This window comes from Terrapene carolina, unplaced genomic scaffold (assembly GCF_002925995.2).
Source record: "Terrapene carolina triunguis isolate 2854851 unplaced genomic scaffold, T_m_triunguis-2.0 Scaffold68, whole genome shotgun sequence".
Lineage (NCBI taxonomy): Eukaryota > Metazoa > Chordata > Testudines > Emydidae > Terrapene > Terrapene triunguis.
This window is the reverse complement of record NW_020664419.1, coordinates 18,312,926-18,332,957: the sequence shown is the minus strand read 5'-3', so window position 1 is coordinate 18,332,957 and position 20,032 is coordinate 18,312,926. Positions and strand designations below refer to the sequence as shown.

The window sequence follows — 20,032 nt, the reverse complement described above, 5'->3', positions numbered from 1 at the left end:
CCAGTTTTGGGCACCGCATTTCAAGAAAGATGTGGAGAAATTAGAAAAGGTCCAGAGAAGAGCAACAAGAATGATTAAAGGTCTTGAGAACATGACCTATGAAGGAAGGCTGAAAGAATTGGGTTTGTTTAGTTTGGAAAAGAGAAGACTGAGAGGGGACATGATAGCAGTTTTCAGGTATCTAAAAGGGTGTCATAAGGAGGAGGGAGAAAACTTGTTCACCTTAGCCTCTAAGGATAGAACAAGAAGCAATGGGCTTAAACTGCAGCAAGGGAGGTCTAGGTTGGACATTAGGAAAAAGTTCCTAACTGTCAGGGTGGTTAAACACTGGAATAAATTGCCTAGGGAGGTTGTGGAATCTCCATCTCTGGAGATATTTAACAGTAGGTTAGATAAATGTCTATCAGGGATGGTCTAGACAGTATTTGGTCCTGCCATGCGGGCAGGGGACTGGACTCGATGACCTCTCGAGGTCCCTTCCAGTCCTAGAATCTATGAATCTATATATACAGATAATGCTCTGCTGGATTTCATGGAAGCATTATTACACACTTGGGCCCACTAATTCTCTTACTAAAGTCAATGGGAGTTTTGTCATTGACTTCAAGAGGAGCAAGAGCAGGCCTTTTCTTTCTTCTGCCACATGTACAGCCCTGGAGACTGAACTCCTGTGTTTTGCCACAATATTTGCAGCAGCAGTTCAAGCATTTTCACTGTTTTAAAAGAATCCACAAATACAGAGATGGCAAGGTCTTTTCAGCAGGAGCTCAGGAGAACACAAATAAAAGTGAGCAAAAATAGTCACACTATTTGGCAAAAGTGCAGAAAAATGAAAACTAAACACAAATCATGTTTTTATCAGATTTGTGAAAAATGGAAAACTGTATAGTTTTAAACACAGAATTATTGAAAAAATATGGAACTCTCTGGCAATTTGCTGTTGTCACAAGAGTGACAGACAGAAGTAAGAGGCAAAGCCTCAATGGTGAACAAGTCAAAAACATCCAATTTTCCTGACACACCTTGGAGTCTATTTCAAAACCCCCGACAGTCGGAAGAAAATGGCACTTTTAGATTGTAAATTATTTGGGGCAGGGACCTCTGGAGATAGTGCAACATAAGATAATGCTGACATTCTCAACACTGTGCTATGCTGCTTTCCCCACAAGAGGAAATTTGCAGGCAACTGTCACTAAGAAGCATGTCAAGTCATTTGCGTGTATATCACCTAGCTCAATGTATCCTAAAATGGAACCTTCGGTCACTCCTGTGATATAAATAATAATAAATCAGCCACTTCCTGGGGAATCCTGATCCCTGATGATGTCCCTCTTGTAATGACAACAGTTGCCATTGATCTGGCAACTGTATCCACTGCATCAAGTGCTGCTTGGAGACTTATCCTGGTCATTAGCATTGACTAGTGATGTGAAGTCCTCACAAATCTGATTGGGCAGCTTATCCACAAAGGCAAACGGTCTTTCATGTATGTGGAAGTCATACCTGGCCAATATGGCCTGATAATTGGCCATGCAAAAATGCAGGCTCGCTGAGGAGTAGGATTTCCAGCCAAATAAATCTAGTCTTTTTGGCTCTCTCTTTTTTGGTGTGGACCTGAATTGTTTTGCCTTTTCATTCATCACTGTGACCACAAGGCAGGATGAGGTAGGGTGCACGTAAAAAATTTCACACCCTTGAGAGGCACTTGGTATTTTCTATATGCCTTGTGAGAGGTAGGCAGTGCTGAAGCAGGTGTCTGCCACAGGAATCTGCAAGGATCCATGATATTCCCATTGATACGGAGTGTTATCTTTCCTGATGAGGAGGCCGAAAGTATGTTCACTAACCTGTGTCTCTATACCTTTACCTCCTCAAGAGGGATGTGGAGGGCCTCAGCCATTATTTTTAATGGATCTTGGAAACCGTTATAATAAAGTTTGGGGCCATGGGTCAGGGGACGAAGAGGACAGGGTGCTACTACGCTAAAAATAGCTGCATAGACATAGCAGCTCGGGCTGGAGATTGGACTCTGAAGCTTGGATATCTCCCTCGCATGACCAGAGGTGCCGACTTTCTAATTTCTCCGGGGATGCTCGACCCCCTACTCTGCCTCAGGCCCCGCCCCCACTCCACCTGTTCCCTCAAGGCCTCACCCTGCCCCGCCTCTTCCTGAGCATTCTGCCCCCTCCCCTGAGCATGCCCCACCCTCACTCTGCCTCTTCCTACACCCACTCCTCCCCTCCTGGCAGGCAGATGGCGCTGGGAGCGTGGGGGAGGAGCTGATCAGCGGGGCTGCTAGTTGGTGCTAAGCACACACTATTTTTTGCAATCGGCACCCATGTCAGAGGGGCAATGTTTGAATCCAGGAGTACTGGACAGCACCATACCAGTGGTGAGCAGAACTCTAAGAAGTAAAGCTACAGGCAACCAAACAAAAATAATTAATAACTATGAACTATAAACTAAACTGTAAAACAATTAAGCTATCAACTACAGTAGAAAGGTTGGCAGTCTCTTGACTAGTCAGAGCTCCGTCTCTAAGCTGTGAGAGGAACTGAATGGGGGCTGGCATACCTTGGCCTTATGTGTCCTTGCTGTGGAACATGAGGATTGAAAAATGCATAATGTCTTATGAGTACTGCTGGCCAAAAAGACTCCAATCTCAGGGGTCACAAGGTGCATGAACACCATAAGTGGAATGTACATACGGACAAGCACTCAAAGGAGAATGCAACAATGTCCATCTGTAAGCCAGGCGTACTTTCCAGCACATTATTTGTCTAGTTTCCATGACACACATCATAATGGGAGGCCTGTGCAACAGGGACAGGATTTGTACAGAGATAAGTCTTATGGGTTTATTTTGGTTTGTCTTTGGCAAATGCCAAGACTGCCAAAACCAATCAGGGAGTGATGTATCGGACATTGTGCTGCCTTGCTTTGGGCCCTTATCCAGCTAGAGTCTCAGCAGACTGGTACATTCATGCAGTGCTTCCCAACCAACAAATTCAGAACATTTCACGTTGCTGTCCACTCAGCTTCTGATAGCTGGTATTAAAAGACACTTCTCTGTATCCCTCAAGGAAAGCAAAAATCTTATGATTTAATTTGAACTAGCAGGTCAACTTCTACAATGTTGCTACAAACTAATGAAATTACATTGTCAAGCAATGACAGACCTGTTCAAAACGTATGTAGCTTTAATTCAAGCTTCAAAACCTAAATTAACATAAAGAGACCAGCAGAGATGGCTCAACATTCAATGAAGGTCTGATGAATGTAACACTGCAGTATTACCTTACCTTTCTGTTATTGGTTATGCAAGTTTCTCCCTTAATGTCACACAGTGAAAAAGAGAGGAGAGGGAAAGAGATGCATTTTTCCAGTTATTTGTCTTCCTTTAATGGGAACTCTTCTTTGCTATAATTTGTGTATTGATCTAGACCTTTATGAAAATTTATTTACTTTTCAATGGGTACTTTGTGCTAATTAGGTGAGAAAGAATTACTTTCCTTCATGCTCTTTATAATAGAGCTAATGATTTTCTTTGGTGTGAACAGCTCTTTATTTATCTTGAGATGTTTTTCCTGATTGGAACAAAGTCAGGATAAAAGTAATCATTGATATTCTTATCACATGGTACAAATATGGGGCCATATCCTGCAACTGGATCTGTCCACACAAGGGTGACCAGACAGCAAATGTGAAAAATCAGGACAGGGAGTGGGGAGGGAGGGTAATAGGAGCCTATATAAGCAAAAGACCCCAAAATCGGGACTGTCCCTATAAAATCGGAACGTCTGGTCACCCTAGCCCATACAGAGCTCCCTGCAGGAGTGGGCCATATTTTCAATCAGAAATATGGTATGTTTTTAATGTTACAATCACTATTGAAGATAGCTGAAATACAAATATTGATCCTTTCACTTTTATTTTTAAATACTTCTGTTTAAAACAAACATTTATTACTTTTTAGTGAGGTTTTTTTTTGGTTTCATTACTGTTCCGGCAACTGACCGATTCACAAGAGTTTAGCTTTTAGGATGGGTATGTTTTGGAACACATTTGAAATCAGATGAATCAACCATGCCCCTCTGGGAACATTGCTCTGCATTAAGTTGCTAGCTCTTCTCCCCTTAAACAGACATTTTCTAACACAGCAATCACTGAAAATCCCTATGTATTTGACAGATACATAAATTAATGAATTCTTTTAAGTAACTTTACAAAGCCCAAGAGACATGATATTACAAAGCCTTCCTGCCTTACTTAAAAAGTGCTGTCTCAGCATCCAATGAACACTGATATTTATAGGACCATCAATATTGTATAAGCAGGGGAGAAGTGTCCAGCCCTACAACTGTTTTCTCATTGAAGACTTTGCTTTGTCCTGTAAATGTGCTAAATAAGCAATTATTTGTTTGAACTTCATCTACATTGCCTCAGGTACTTGGCATAAGGAATTAATGTTTCTTTTATAAAACTTCAGAGTATTATCCTGTTGGGCTGCATGACAATTTATATGAATACTTAGTGTTAGTTTTGCTCTCAGTGTCTCTCTTAGCTAGAGTGATTATTAAAATTACAATGAACCCATCTGCATTTTAGCTTTTTCATATGAAAATATTTTCACAATTGCCATCTGGCTCCTCATAAGTTTCAGATAAATGTAGCAATGATACATTTGTAATGGGATGTCCTAATGCAATTCTGTTACATCGGAAAAAACATAAAGAAAACATAAAACAGATTTAGCAATAAAAATGTACTTACCTTCATATGTTCCACTTTCTAAGAGAGCACCACTTTTCTCCAGTTCCATAAAATCTTCAACAGTGATGAAAATATAGTCCACACCCGGGACCTCCCCCTCCTTATGTGGCCTTGTGGTGCCTAATAATAACAGAGAAAGCCATCAAAATGATCGTTATCAAGCATATATTAACTGATATTTGATATCTGAAAAGTACTCCACAGCCTTCATTAATACTTGCACTGTGCTAGTCCTATTGTATGGTTTGAGAAAATTATAGGGTGGTAAATTAAATGTTTGTACTATAGAGTGCATCTTTCTTTCCCATGTTATTTGCAAAACTGTATAACTCTGACTACCTGGATTTTCAATGTAAACATGGACACTGGTGGAGGTGTGCGAGAGCCATTTGGGATTCTGGGCCAGATTTTCTTAGGTTCCAGTTTACATACCTCTAGCTAATAAAAAAGTATAATTCTGCTGTGCTTATTGAGGTCACCACTGAGATCAGGAATTCATATGTAAAATTAGTCTTTTTTTATTTATGACTACCACATTTTCTGCGGTTTTAGAAAAACCCAAACAGTTATTTTAATGTATCAAAGTCTGCCTCTGCTCTCTACAATTTTTTTCTTAGAGCATTTCATGTCAGGATTGTAATCTGTGTGATCAACTTTATGGATAAATATTAAAAATATATTTTTACAGTGGAGCCATGGTAGTGGCTCCGCAACTAACAACTTAAGACACTTTTCCTTTATAAGTCTGATTTTGATCCCCCTGCAACCTCAACTTTCAAAAAGAAAACTCTTTTTGGTTTAACATTTTGTACGTGTGATCTCGTTAGGTGATAATTTTTGAGTTGTTTGAAGTGGATCACACAAGGTGTTTAGAGATCTGAATCTTTTAAAACAACTGCTATCTTTTTTTTTTAAAACAAGATTTCAATTTTGGGGGTGGACCGAGGTAAGGGGGAATCCCAATTCTAAAAAACTGGCACACAGGGTATACATAAGTATGTTGGATGGACAATTCTGAAGTTATTCACTGTGGAAAAACTGACTCCTGGGAGCTCTGCACGTTCGCCCAAGATACTAGACTTTGTGATAAGTGATGAAAACCATTGGAACACATCTATGCAGCTCCTGAGCTCCACAGAGGAAAGTTTAATAAGCACTCAGGAGTCAGGTTTGTCAGGAGAGAAAATGTAGCACTTTTTATTAACTGCACAAAACACTGCCCAATCATGCAATGCTCATGGACACCTGTGCCTAATATCATTCTGAGTCTGCTCATGCTCTGAAAAAATCCAGGTTAGACTAGGGATGCTCAGAGACTTAATATAGGGATAACAACAAGGAGTCATGACCCTGCTTTGAATAAGGAATTTTTGGTGCATTGAGGTTGTGCTGTACTTAGTCATAGCATTGGGAAGCACATAATACAACACGTAGGAAGTTTTAGTTCATTAATTGCAAAGAAGACAATTATCAGACAAAAATACTAGAAAAGATATAGTTAAGGTTATAAAGAGATTATCTATTTTAAAAAACCCCAAACCCTAATAAAAATGCTATTTTTTACACACACACAAAAAAATATCTAAAGCTAGGCAATTCGGTGTCAACTTAGCAAAAAAAAAAAAATTTTGAAAGTCGAGAAAATTTATCAGAATTTCTGGGATTACTCTTCTGAGTTCCAACAACAGGCTTAATTTCCCCTCTTGTCTCTATCCTGATTACAATCTCTGATCACCATTCCCTATTTAAGTTTCACGGTTAGACCACAAATCTCTATTATCTCACAGAAAAATCTATGTAATGGCTTATAAACTCTGAATCAAACCCCTAAATTGGATGCTAGAGACCGAACCCTTCCCCTCTCTCATCATATGGACCAAAGACCATAACATCAGAGCCATTATCCTTCATATATGGTCCACATAAGACACTGTGCTCATCTGAGTCAACTATTGGCTAAATACACCAACTCTACCTAATCCACCTTCCCCAGATCGGTCAGAATACCTGCTCCAGATACAGATCGACTTGTGCAATCTCCATTCTGAACATACGGGCTATTACCTGCTCCCCACAACTCTGTCTACACATGTGTGAGATCCCCCTGTACCTGATATGGCTATTATATAATCAGACAACAAAAGGACATACCACTATAATTCAGATAACCAACAGGGAGTGCTTAACCTTTTTCATGCAGCCCTTAGGAATTATGCTCCACCAGCTTCTTAGTGATAGTTGCCTCCAACTTTCCTCTTGTGGGAAAGCAGCATAGCACAGTGTTGAGAATGTCAGCATTATCTTATGTTGCACTATCTCCAGAGGTTTGGGGTTATGATTATAGATGTGCTACCCACTTAGGACCCACTGTAGTATAGCATCAATAGACTGCCAACTCTTCAATATTCACCACTTTCCCTCTGAGTCACTACTGAACAAATTCCCCAACATTGTGTTAAGAAACACTTCATGGCGAAGGTGCTGTCTTTTAGATGAGACATAAAAACACAAAAATGTAGTCATTAAAAACTCATGGCACTTTTCCCAAAAGTGAAGGAATGAACACGATGTCCAGGCCAAATTCCAACTAGGGTATTACATTCTGCTTACTTAACTTCCCCTTTAAGTTTTCTCTGTGTGTCCTAAATTGTTAAAGTGCTGCAATGTTTTATTCTGGAAGTAGTCGCAGTTCATGTCAGATAAGTGATCTCAATGTATAGTCTATAATCTGTATCTCAGTTTGTAAAACATTCTGTGATTGCACATTTCAAACTATGTTACCTTGCACTGGAAATCCCAATTTGCAAATTGCTCTGCTACCGTCCCTTAAGCCTTGGCTACTCAACACAAGCAATGGAAAATCCTGCTTTCAATCTTGGATCAAAATAGAGCAAATAGAGCTGTAGTATGCAAAGCAGCTAGCCCTTTACCTTTCACAAATACTAAAAAAAGAGAGAGAAAAGAAGCAACTTATTACCATACCTATCGTTGGTCACTGAGCAGTGAGTCTCAGGCATGTCTCAGGATTTGAGCAAGGGTACAGGATTGGTCCATACTTCCTGCATGCCACAGCATTGGCCCAGTTTTCCCATACTATTTTTACATGGGTGTAACACCACTGATCTCAATGGATTTCCTCTTTAACTGCACCAGTATAAGAGGATAAGTAAACCCTATAAACAAACCCATGAGCATTCCTGGATTAAAATATATTCATTGTAGTCTTTTATTCTACTGCTTTATTAATATAACAACAAGGAGGTTTACTTTATTACTAGCTACAGAAAGCACTGTGTGCACATGAACATCTTGCTCATCTCTTTGCAAAAACAGGATAATCTCCTTATGGAGACGCAAACCTTAAGAGAACATACTTGTTACTGCTTGTAATGTTTAGCTTATTACTAATGTAGAAAGAAAATCACAAGGAGGCCAGCTGCCATGTTGTTAGGATGGTAGTTTGAGAAAAAAATTTAATCCAGTTCCAGTTCCATAACAAAAGGCCCGGGGAGTGTCAAGGACACCAAGAGGAACATGTATGAGGGATATTTATGACAACTGCAATGTGGGGACACATAATCCCCACCCCCACCCTCAGCCCTTTGTTCCTGATTAATTAGAGAGGAGCAGAGGGCAGTTTGCAGTTATAACTGATTACTCAGTGCACGCGTATGCGGATGTACAGCTACTGCAATCATTCCCATCCAGGTACAGCTTTCTTAGGGCATGGCTACATTTGCAGATGTAGAGCGCTTTGAGTTAAACCAGCCTTCGTAGAGCACAGTAGGGAAAGCACTGCAATCTGTCCACACTGACAGCTTCAAGCGCACTGGCGTGGCCACATTTGCGGCACTTGCAGTGGCATGGGGAGTGGTGCATTATGAGCAGCTATCCCAGCATGCAAGTGACTGCAACGTGCTTTTAAAATTGGAGGGGTGGGGTGGAGTGAGACAGGGAGTGTGTTGTGTGTATGTGGGGGGAGAGAGAGTGGGTTTTGGGGGGGCTGAGAGCATGTCAGCATGCTGTCTTGTAAGTTCAGACAGCAGCAGACCTCTTCCTCCCCCCCCACCTCTTTCTCTCATACACGGCATTCCACAGTAAGGGCTTGCATGCCGGCTGTCAGAAACAGAGCTTTGAAAGGGCATTTCCGCATTCCTACAGGAGTTCAAAACAATGACAAGAGTGGCCACTTGACTTAAGGGGATTATGGGACATTTCCGGAGGCTGATCAGAGCACAGTAATGCAACACCTCGTTCACACTAACACCCGGGCATTGTAGCCAAGGCGCAGCAAACGTTATTCCTCTCGCCGAGGTGGAGTACCAGCAGCGCTGTAGCCGCAGAGTCAGAGCGCTCTACGTGCCTTGCCAGTGTGGATGGGTAGTGAGCTACTGTACCCGGGATTCCTTTATTACTCTGTAACTTTCAAGTGTAGCCAAGCCCTTAGAAACGAAAGGCTTAGTCCTGTGAGTACTGAATGCCTTCTACTCTCGTTGAGTTCACTGGGGTGAACGCACTGAGCATCTCACTTTTAAGACATCAGTTCTGGCCTCAGATGCCTGCAGCTACTACTGAAGTTTTGGGGACCAATTATCCTGTCACCAGTTTCACACGGGTGTAATTATATTGACTTCAGTGCAGTTACTTCTGATTTCCACTGGTGAGAGAGGAAAATCCAGCCAGGTCAGAACTGTGTACATGCATCCAAGGACAAAATTTGGTCTTAAAACTTTCAGTCCAGACCATCCTTTGGAAGAGCTCAATTTACTCTCTAACCCCTTGTTCCCATCCCCATTGCTGGGCTGGTTACACAATTCTGAAATGTATAGTTTGGTAATTTAGTTATTTAGAAAAACTCAGTTCAGATGTAGTGTGTTTTTGCCCTTCTACTTTTACTCCAGTTTTAAAAAAATATTTTACACTTTGACAGAACTCTACATAAAAGCAAAATGATTTGTATATGGTCTATTAGCTTAATATGAATGAGATCTCATGTTCTGTGCTCTACTAAGCAAACCAGAAAGATTAGCTGAGCAAGTGAGGTATAGAAAAGCCTAAACCAACTTAACAGGTGATGTTATCTTTCATGTAGAGTTCTAAAATCAGACTCAGGCGATACGAAGTAAGGAGAGCTCAATTATTGTTTATACAATCACCATTTTTCTACTTTTAATATTGCTTATGACATAATAACCCTGGATGTGTGATACAAAAAGAAGGTACCAGACTATATTACAACAGTTCATTACTTGTTTTTAATTGTGCATTATCATAGGTTAGATAGACATCAAGTCGGATTGACAGTTATCTATGTACAACACCAATGCTCCATGCTCTGCACTGGCTACCTATGCACTCCAAAATGAAATTCAAGTCATTTTTAAAGCCTCAAAGCATCTGGAGTCCCGCTGCCTAGGAGATGTCCTCTCCTGTCTTGTCATAACGGTAACGGTAAGATCAGATGAGGCAGCTTTATGTCAGTTAGAAATTTCCAAGGCTAGTGGCAGAGTGTTTTCGGAAGAAAGCCTTTGCCTTTTGGAACTTGTTTCTTCTGCTGGCACTACCAGGGTAAAGTTTGACTCCTAGGGAACAGTGTAAGACTCACACACTCAACATACTGATGTTATGCCAATATTCAGGTCTCTGGCAAGGCAGCTAGGAAATGAGATTGCAGTGAGCCCATTACATGAGTGGCCTTTGCAATTTTGTCTGTTGTTTTTTAATTGTTTGTAGGGCACCCAGACACCAGGACAGTAGATGCTGAAGAAAACTTAATATAAATAAAAAAGGAAATAAGCTAATACAATGGCAAGTAAAGTATTTTAAAGATAACTTATACTTGCACCTGCAAACCAGTAAATAACTGTAATTCCATGAAATACCACTCCTATGTCTGCCACCAATGGCTGTAGTTCTCTCTTATACCTGTCCAGATGGCTGAATGGATAAAGCGTAATAGATTAAGGAGTCAAACCAACTGAACACTACATACATTAGAAAAGCTAAAGAGCCATAGTCCAATTTGCAAATGAAGGGGTCTTAGCAGAACACCAAAATCCTGTATGTTCTCCCTTACGCCATTTATGTAGGGGCATTACCAGCAGATCAAGGGACATGATCATTCCCCTCTATTCGACATTGGTGAGGCCTCATCTGGAGTACTATGTCCAGTTTTGGGCCTCACACTACAAGAAGGATGTGGAAAAATTGGAAAGAGTCCAGCAGAGGGCAACAAAAGTGATTAGGGGGCTGGAGCACATGACTTATGAGGAGGAACTCGGATTGTTTAGTCTGCAGGAGAAGAATGAGGGGGGATTTGATAGCTGCTTTCAACTACCTGAAAGGGGGTTCCAAAGAAGATGGATCTAGACTGTTCTCAGTGGTAGCAGATGAAAGAACAAGAAGTAAAGGACTCAAGTTGCAGTGGGGGAGGTTTAGGTTGGATATTAGGAAAAACTTTTTCACTAGGAGGGTGGTGAAGCACTGGAATGGGTTACCTAGGGAAGTGGTGGAATCTCCTTCCTTAGAGGGTTTTAAGGTCAGGCTTGACGAAGCCCTGGCTGGGATGATTTAGTTGGGGTTTGGTCCTGCTTTTGAGCAGGGGTTGGACTAGATGACCTCCCGAGGTCCCTCCCAACCCTGATATTCCATGATTCTATGTGCCCAAGTGCTGATCTCAGATGTGCTTATATGAGCAATTTTCTTCACACCAACATTTTAAAATTCTAGAACAGCTGTCTTAACATAGTCTGTGCTTGACATTGCCATTCCCAATGCCTGAAAAGCTGCCATCATAACATCCTCTGTTACTGGTGCCACTGCTCACTTATACACTATACGAAAAGAGTCAGACTGCAGATTTATATAAATGTCAAGTCAGGAAAATTAATGTTAGTTTGAAAAAGCGGAACCACTGTTGCAGAAGAAGAATAAATACTACAAGTTGTTCTATGCTCAATACAGTAGACATATTTTTCAAGAACACTTCATCCTTGCATGGTAAATAACCCATGTCTTACCATCTTTGGCAGCCTTTCAGGGATAGTATCACATCTGTACTCTATATGTGATGCATAAGAATGGAGATAAATCCTGGAGTCCTTGCACACTCCACTACCTACCCACAAACTTCACAGTTTTTTGTGTGCAGCTGCCTTGTCAATGCTATAGCTTTCTAAGTGTACTCTAGATGTTTATTATGTGAATACTGTTCAGTGCAATGTGTGGCCAAAAAAGGCATTCACCTTCCCTGTGCCAAATCTCCATTATTATTATTATGATATATGTGTTGTATTACATGTGTGCTAGGTGCTTCACAAACACAGAGGAGCAGGCCAGTCTAAATGTGTGATAAGTCACAGCACTGGGTGCACAAGGAAATATTAGATTCATTTTTCCATGAAAAGTATTTTATAGAAACTAGGACCTTAAAATACATTTTTATTTGTTCAAGATATAACAAGAAGACTAATTAAACTATTAAAACAAAAAAGCTTCCAATATATAATACTCTTTGGTTAGCCAGGCACTGAGAGTGAATTTGTTCTGTAATTTTGCATTGTACAACAGCTTGCTATTGAAATCAGTATGCCAGGCTGTTACACACTAAGATAGCTGGAGGGATCCCTCCCACAGAAACAGACTGCTAGTCTTTAATAAACTTCAGTTAAGCCCTTGATATGACCCTGTATACATTTTGCCTTAGAAAATTTCAACAATATTTAATTAGCTCTTTTGTTTGTTTGACAAATTATTCAGGGACAATATTACTGTAAGGAACAGAACTGTACGGGAAATTATACCTATCTCATCAAATTAGTAAATACGTAAAGCAGAAAAACACCACATTCATTTTGTTCTGCTGAATTCCCAACTGAAGGGAACATTGAACATCATTTTCAATGAAAGTGAATGTAGATGTACTACAAGGCAAGAAGCCCCACGTGTTTACGATATTTCTCACAGTAACAGCATAAACCACAATGCCATAAAACCCCCTTTTGCCAAGGGTCACAATAGGCAAAATATTTTTTTTTCATCTTTCTGAGTCACTGGTTCATTTGTTTCCACTAGCAAAAATTTCTCTGGCATATTTTTTAAATAAATAATGTGGGTAGCAGTGAGCTGACACCAAAATCCCTGAAGTATTTTTCAGGGTTAATCATTTCAAACTCCATTAACGAGCAGTGGTCTGCCACCAATATTCCTGGAGTATAGCTTAGTTTAACCATTCCAAACCCCACTAACAAACAGTCTAAATGCTATAGAATGAAACAAAATCAGGCAGTTAGCGGTTGCTGAGCTATACCATTAGATTTCATGTATGTGTTCTATGGTCAGAAAAAAACAAATTATATGCAATTGTTTCTTTTCCTGTGACAGGTATTCTTGAGCACTTCCTGGCCAAAACTGTTGTAAAATGAGGCGGCCACACTCCATCCTAGAGCTGGTGGGTTATGTGATTCATGTTAATAAAATAACCAAACCTTCATTCACTATGTGCCATATAGTCCTAGGTGAGCTATTAGGGCCCCATCCAACATCCGCTGAAGTCAATAGATGCCTTTCCATTCACTTCAGTGGGCACTAGATTAAGCTCATAAAGAACAAATGGTACAATCGTTTGTGAAGCACTTTAGGATGAAAGTCTTAAAGCACGAGTAATAATTTATTTGGAAATACTAAAATGTAATATTACCCAAAAAAGTCAAAAAACATTTCACAATTTTGGTACATCCACATTCTATAATATCTCATCATGCCAATCACAACGTATTCTATATTTCACATGGAAAATAATCTTAAAAACTTCCTGGAGTCAAGGCCACAGCAAGAACACATCGCTGAAGGGACTGAAAAGCAGACAGGACTTCTACAACGAGTTACTTTGTTTTCTCTTCTCCTTCAAACTGCTTCATTGATAATTATACCTAATAGAGCTGTGGACAATTTTTTTTAATTTCAATTTTTTAAAAAGGGCAAAATATTAAGAGATTTTTGTAAAATAATTTTCCTGTTTTTAATTGTGTCTAATATCTAATCAAAGAACAAAGACCTAGCTCTTATTAGAATGTATAATTTCATAAGTTGAAAATACTCTGTTTTGTAAATACTACATGCATTTTATTCATACATTGCTGATATCCCATTAGAAAAACAGCTTTGGCAATAATTAAGACTAGGAAAAATCTTGTGTGTATAGAATATATTAATGTTGCTAGAATGTAAATACCCTGCTAAAGGGAAAATTCTAGTCTTTCCCATTAGAAGAAAATGAAGAATTGGTGTATTTTAATATTAAGAATCAGTATCTCTAGGGTCAGTAAGGAGAATAAATTACTCAATTTCAGCCACCTGAAATGAGGTGTGCGTGTGTGTGTTTGTGTGGAGATTTAAAAAGAACACTGGTCTTTGTGGAAGTCCTCTACTACATCTAGTCTTAAAAGCCTTGTCTTAAACAGTTCTAGTCTTTTAACCTTCAGTACACTCCACAAGGCCCATTTGTTTTCCTTAGCTATGAAGGACTGGAAGAACTTTGGTAGAGGATTAAAAACTTCTTAAATATGTTGTCAGCTGCTGGGTTATTACACATCGTTATTATTGGGCAAAGGAGTGATTACTGGAGTAATCTATTTTTATAATTGTATTTTTAGATCAATACATCTATTCATCCTGGGCTGCTTAGGACATATACAAGTGTGTGCCTACATTGTGTTACAACAAGGAAACATCTCCAGTTCTTTAAAACTCAAGGCAAGTTTTCTGCATAAACATTAGTTAAACTAGTGCCAAATCATAGAATATTAGGGTTGGAAGGGACCTCTGGAGGTCATCTAGTCCAACCCCCTGTTCAAAGCAGGACCAATCCCCAACTAAATCATCCCAGCCAGGGCTTTGTCGAGCCTGACCTTAAAAACCTCTAAGGAAGGAGATTCCACCACTTCCCTAGGTAGCCCATTCCAATGCTTCACCACTCTCCTAGTGAAAATGTTTTTCCTAATATCCAACCTAAACCTCCCCCACTGCAACTTGAGACCTTTACTCCTTGTTCTGTGATCTGCTACCACTGAGAACAGTCTAGATCCATCCTCTTTGGAACCCCCTTTCAGGTAGTTGAAAGCAGCTATCAAATCCCCCCTCATTCTTCTCTTCTGCAGACTAAACAATCCCAGTTCCTCCTCATAAATCATGTGCTCCAGCCCCCTAATCATTTTTGTTGCCCTCCACTGGACTCTTTCCAATTTTTCCACATCCTTCTTGTAGTGTGGGGCCCAAAACTGGACACAGTACTCCAGATGAGGCCTCACCAATGTCGAATAGAGGGGAATGATCACGTCCCTTGATCTCCTGGCAATGCCCCTACTTATACAGCCCAAAATGCCGTTAGCCTTCTTGGCAACAAGGGCACACTGTTGACTCATATCCAGCTTCTCGTCCACTGTAACCCCTAGGTCCTTTTCTGCAGAACTGCTGCCTAACTATTTGGTCCCTAGTCTGTAGCAGTGCATGGGATTCTTCTGTCCTAAGTGCAGGACTCTGCACTTGTCCTTGTTGAACCTCATCACATTTCTTTTGGCCCAATCCAGTAATTTGTCTTGGTCCCTGTGTATCCTATCCCTACCCTCCAGCGTATCTACCACTCCTCCCAGTTTAGTGTCATCTGCAAACTTGCTGAGGGTGCAGTCCATGCCATCCTCCAGATCATTAATGAAGATATTGAACAAAACCGGCCCCAGGACCGACCCTTGGGGCACTCCGCTTGATACCGGCTGCCAACTAGACATGGAGCCATTGATCACTACCCGTGCCAAATAAATTGGATTGTTAAACCTCAAATTTATACTACTTTTTAGAGAACTTTTTTTCTGATTCAAGGTATGTCCACTAGTAATCTTATTTTAGCAAAATCTGGATTTTATTTTTCTCATTTGTTTTTGCACATTGGGTTTGGCACAGCGCAATACACACAAATATTAAATAGAGACAGCCTCTACTCCTAAAAGCTCATACTATGAAAAACAAACATACTGGAGCTGAGCAGCACTGTAAAATCTGGAGGTGGGAATGACAGTGTGTTGGTTGCTTAGTCACTGTTTTGTTTATTTGTTTGTTTGTTTAAATTACAAACTTGTTGTGAAAGTACATAGTTCTAAAGAGGGACATTGAAACTGGCACCACTGGTGGAACAGAAGGAACACAATGGAAAATGAGGCTCAAGATGTAGGTAGAGGCAGAACTTTGCAAGGCTATAGTTTCTGCCTTTGTCTAAAATGTAAATATACTGGGCCAGATCTAGAGCTATTCTGATTTACATCCATTGAGGAGCTGCCCTGCTGTATGGGGAGGGATAGCTCAGTGCTTTGAGCATTGGCCTCCTAAACCCAGGGTTGTGAGTTTAATCCTTGAGGGGGGCCATTTAGGGATCTGGGGCAAAAATCTGTCTGGGCCTTGGTCCTGCTTTGAGCAGGGGGTTGGACTAGATGACCTCCTGAGGTCCCTTCCAACCCTGATATTCTATGATGATGAGGATGCCCTTTGGGGGCAGGCACTGACAGAAAAAGATTTTGGGGTAGTGGTGGATAATCTGCTGATTTTGGGGCCAAAAGGCCCCAAATGTGATCCTCAGATGCATAAACAGGGGAATCACAAGTAGAAGCAGAGAGGTTTTTTTACCTCTGCATTTGGCACTGGTATAACTGCTGCTGGAATACAGTGTCCATTTTTGGTGTTCACAATTCAAGAAGGATGCTGATAAACAGGAGAGGGTTCAGAGAGAAGCCACGAGAATGATTAAATGATTAGAAAACATGCCTTATCGTGACAGACTCAAGGAGCTCAATCTATTTAGCTTAACAAAAAGAAGGTTAAGGGGTGACTTGATGACAGTCTATAAGTACCCGCCTGGGGAACAAATATTTAGTAATGGGTTCTTCAATCTAGCAGAGAACGGTAAAGCACAATCCAATGGCTGAAAGTTGAAGCTAGATAAAATTCAGACGGGAAATAAGGTGCAAATTTTTAATGGTGAAAATAATTAAGCATTGGAACAATTTACCCGGGGTTGTGTTGGATTGTCCAGCACTGACAATTTTTAAATCAAGATTGGGTATTTTTCTGAGAGATCTGCTCCAGGAATTATTGGGGGAAGTTCTATGGCCTGTGCCATACAGGAGGTCAGAATGGATTATCACAGTGGTCCCTTCTGGCCTTGGAATCTATGAATTCTATGAAAAATTCTCTACAAATCAACACAACTCATTGCATAGTAATCATGGTATAAAGTAGGTCAGTTTCTTGCTGTTGGTGAACTTGTTCCATCTTCAGAATTTCTGCTTTTAAAGATGACTTTGACCCAATAATAAATCAATCTATAGAAGAGTTCATCATCTGTACAGCTTCTGAGAAAATGAAATGTCTTTTTGCATTATCTTTGCCAAGAGTACCTTTTAAGATGTAACAATGACATTCACAGATAAAAGCTAATAACAGAGAAGTGTGAATACCTTGTGCCAAATCAAGCATAGAAGATTGCAGCCATGATTGTAAAATAATAATAATAGTAATATGGAAATCACTGGTAGGCACAGATTTTATAGGAATCCACAGCAGCTAAAATGTATTGTATGTAATTCTTGGGAGAACTCAGACTGGAAATCTATGGGCATTCTGGCATTTTAGTATCTAGTTAACAGACAGGTAATTTACTAACTGCCTGAGAAAATGTACCTTTCAGTGTTCATGAAGTGAAACAGATGAAAAGAAATGAAATTACTTGCAAATCTTTCTGAACTCCAAATTGTTGTCTTAAATGTTTCTTTAAAGTGTGAATTAGAAGCTCACTGGAAACAATGGAAGATGCTGGAATTTCTTCCAGGAAATTCATCAGTGCCCTAGAGATCACACTTCCATAAAATTTCCCATTGCCAGTTCCTTTTTCAGGCTTATGTTAAAACTAAAATACCACAATTGGACTCATAAAGGCAGGCTGGTGAGTAAGCAGTGATGTCACTTCTGAAGAGAAGCTGGGTATATGTGATTGGCATTTGGAAAATCTATTCACAGACTTATACTTCCAAGATTTCTTCTGTTTCAAAGGTATTTAGTGCATCACTTCCATGGATTTCCATCCTTTGAGATAGAGACATATAGAGGGAGCGATACTGTGGTAAATCCTTATCTCTCTTTTAGAAGCCTGGATGCTCAGTCACATTAACCATCCAGCCCTTTACTCCCACATGGATATTTAGTCCCAGGCCAGGTCAACATAACAAAAATTTTGCTGGCGTGTCCCTGACTGACATAGCTATGCTGGCAATGTTCCCCCATCATGTAGATACAGCTACACTGGCAAGAATCCTTTTGCTTGTATAGCTTATGTCCTTTAGGGAGGTGGTTTAATTATACTGGCAAAAGATCTCCTTGTGCTGGTATAAGCTGCACCTTGACTAGGGGACTCTGCCAGTATGACTATACCACTACATCTGTATTGGCAAAAGCCTTTCTAGTATAGACTAGCCACCCCATTGAAGCCAACAGGACTGTGCGTGAGTTTAAACACACACAAGAGCAACTATTTTTAGGATCAGGCCATAAGTTAGGAAGCCACTATGTGTGAATGTTTGGGGTGTGTGTGTGTTCATGTATTATTGGAGATTTGGGGAAGTCTGCAGCTAATGCGTTATATACAGATTAGGGTGACCACCTTTTCAAAAGGCAAAAGCAGGACACATGCAGGAGCCCTGCCCCCCATTGTGGCCCCATCTCTGCTCCCTTCCCTCCCCCCCACGGACCCACCCCCTACTGGACCCACCCCTTACTTCTGCTCTTCCCCCAAGGCCCTGTCCACTGCTCCTCCTCTTCCTCCTGAGGCCCCGTTCCCTGTCCAGGCTGGAAGCTGGAGCCCTGTGTAGTAAGAACCGCCCAAGGAGCCTGGCTGCTTTGGGGAGCCCTGAACTCTCCACCTACCCTAGGCTGAGGGCCGGGGTGCACAAAAGCAGCCCTTGGCCCATGCCACCACCCCCTGGGGAGCGCCGGGGGCAGAGCCTTGGGGGGGAGAAGAGCAGCAGGGGGCAGGGCCTTGTGGAGAGGGAAGGCTAAGGCCCACCTCAGCATCCCCACCCTCCCCCACTGGGAAGACAAATGCTGTTGTCTCGGAGTCATTCAGCCCAGGACCGGGACTCAAACGCTGCATTTCGGAACTGTCCCGCCAAATTCAGGGCAGGTGGTCACCCTAATACAGATGTAGTTGGGTGTTACTACTTACATTAAGAGAGATGTGACTCATTATATGCAAAATGTTTTCTCTTGTTAGGAGAGCTTATTAGGCCATCATCTCTTAGGATGTGTGGCAGAATAAAGATTGTCACATTGGCCCCATCTACACTAGACTTTTTTGGGGGGGAATCTCTGACTATTGCTGCTCCTCCAGGGGAGGTAACTACAGCAGCAGTAGTTTAGACAGGGCTCAGGCAGCTGCTGGCATGTCTATAACTACTAAGCAGAATTAGACAACACAGTGGCAAACGTACCTTTTGCAGTCTCAAAGGCGGGGGAGTCTTTGCCTGGACCAGCAGGAGAAAAGGGTAGAGGCTCCTCTAAGGGTCCACCCCTCACTTGAGGGTCTGCATTATCTGAGTAGGTGGGTAGGCTGTTGGGGCTCAGGTAAGCCATTGGCCTCTGTATTGCCCTCTAGCCTGAGCCCAGACTTGGGAGAAAGCTTCCCCTAAAGAAGCTGAGGAACTGGGCTGGGGCTCCTAATGTGTGGTACAGTGAGGAGATAACCCCCTTCTACCAGCCTGTACAGGCTTACAATCCCAGAGTGCCTCCTCATGGTGAGACCCAGCACCGCAACAGCTCTGCCTCACTTTCCCCACAATATTCTTCAGCCTACTCCTGCCATAGAGGTGACTTGGCCAAGCCACTTTAAACTATTCAACTCCCCTGGTATAACTGAATTCCTTAAAGTCCAACAAAAGACAGAAACAAAGGAATCTTCCATCCCCTTCTTTACAGGGAGACCCCAGTCACAAAAGCCTGCCTTAATATCCACCAACAGGCATGTTGGCTCTGGTCCACTTAACAATCTGGTCCAGGCCTACTCTCTTACAAAAGGCTCTGGCTGGCCACAGTCCTTGCCCCCAGGGAGGAAGAGTCTGTCCACTCTCCTCCCATGTTAGACTTCAGCTGCTGGGCTTTTCTCCTCAGAAGTCCAACACCCAGCACAGGTGTAGCAGGGCAGGGCTAAATAAACAGTGCAGAC

General features: G+C 41.4%; 1 protein-coding gene across 1 annotated transcript in view; it reads right to left on the bottom strand.

Annotated features, from left to right (window-relative positions):
• Positions 1–20,032, bottom strand: part of MAGI2 (membrane associated guanylate kinase, WW and PDZ domain containing 2) — a 1,103,226-nt gene that overhangs the window by 440,837 nt on the left and 642,357 nt on the right. Inside the window, exon 3 of the mRNA XM_029910860.1 lies at positions 4,774–4,893. Coding sequence (XP_029766720.1) covers positions 4,774–4,893 — 120 coding nt within the window. The remainder of the gene's footprint in view (positions 1–4,773; positions 4,894–20,032) is intronic.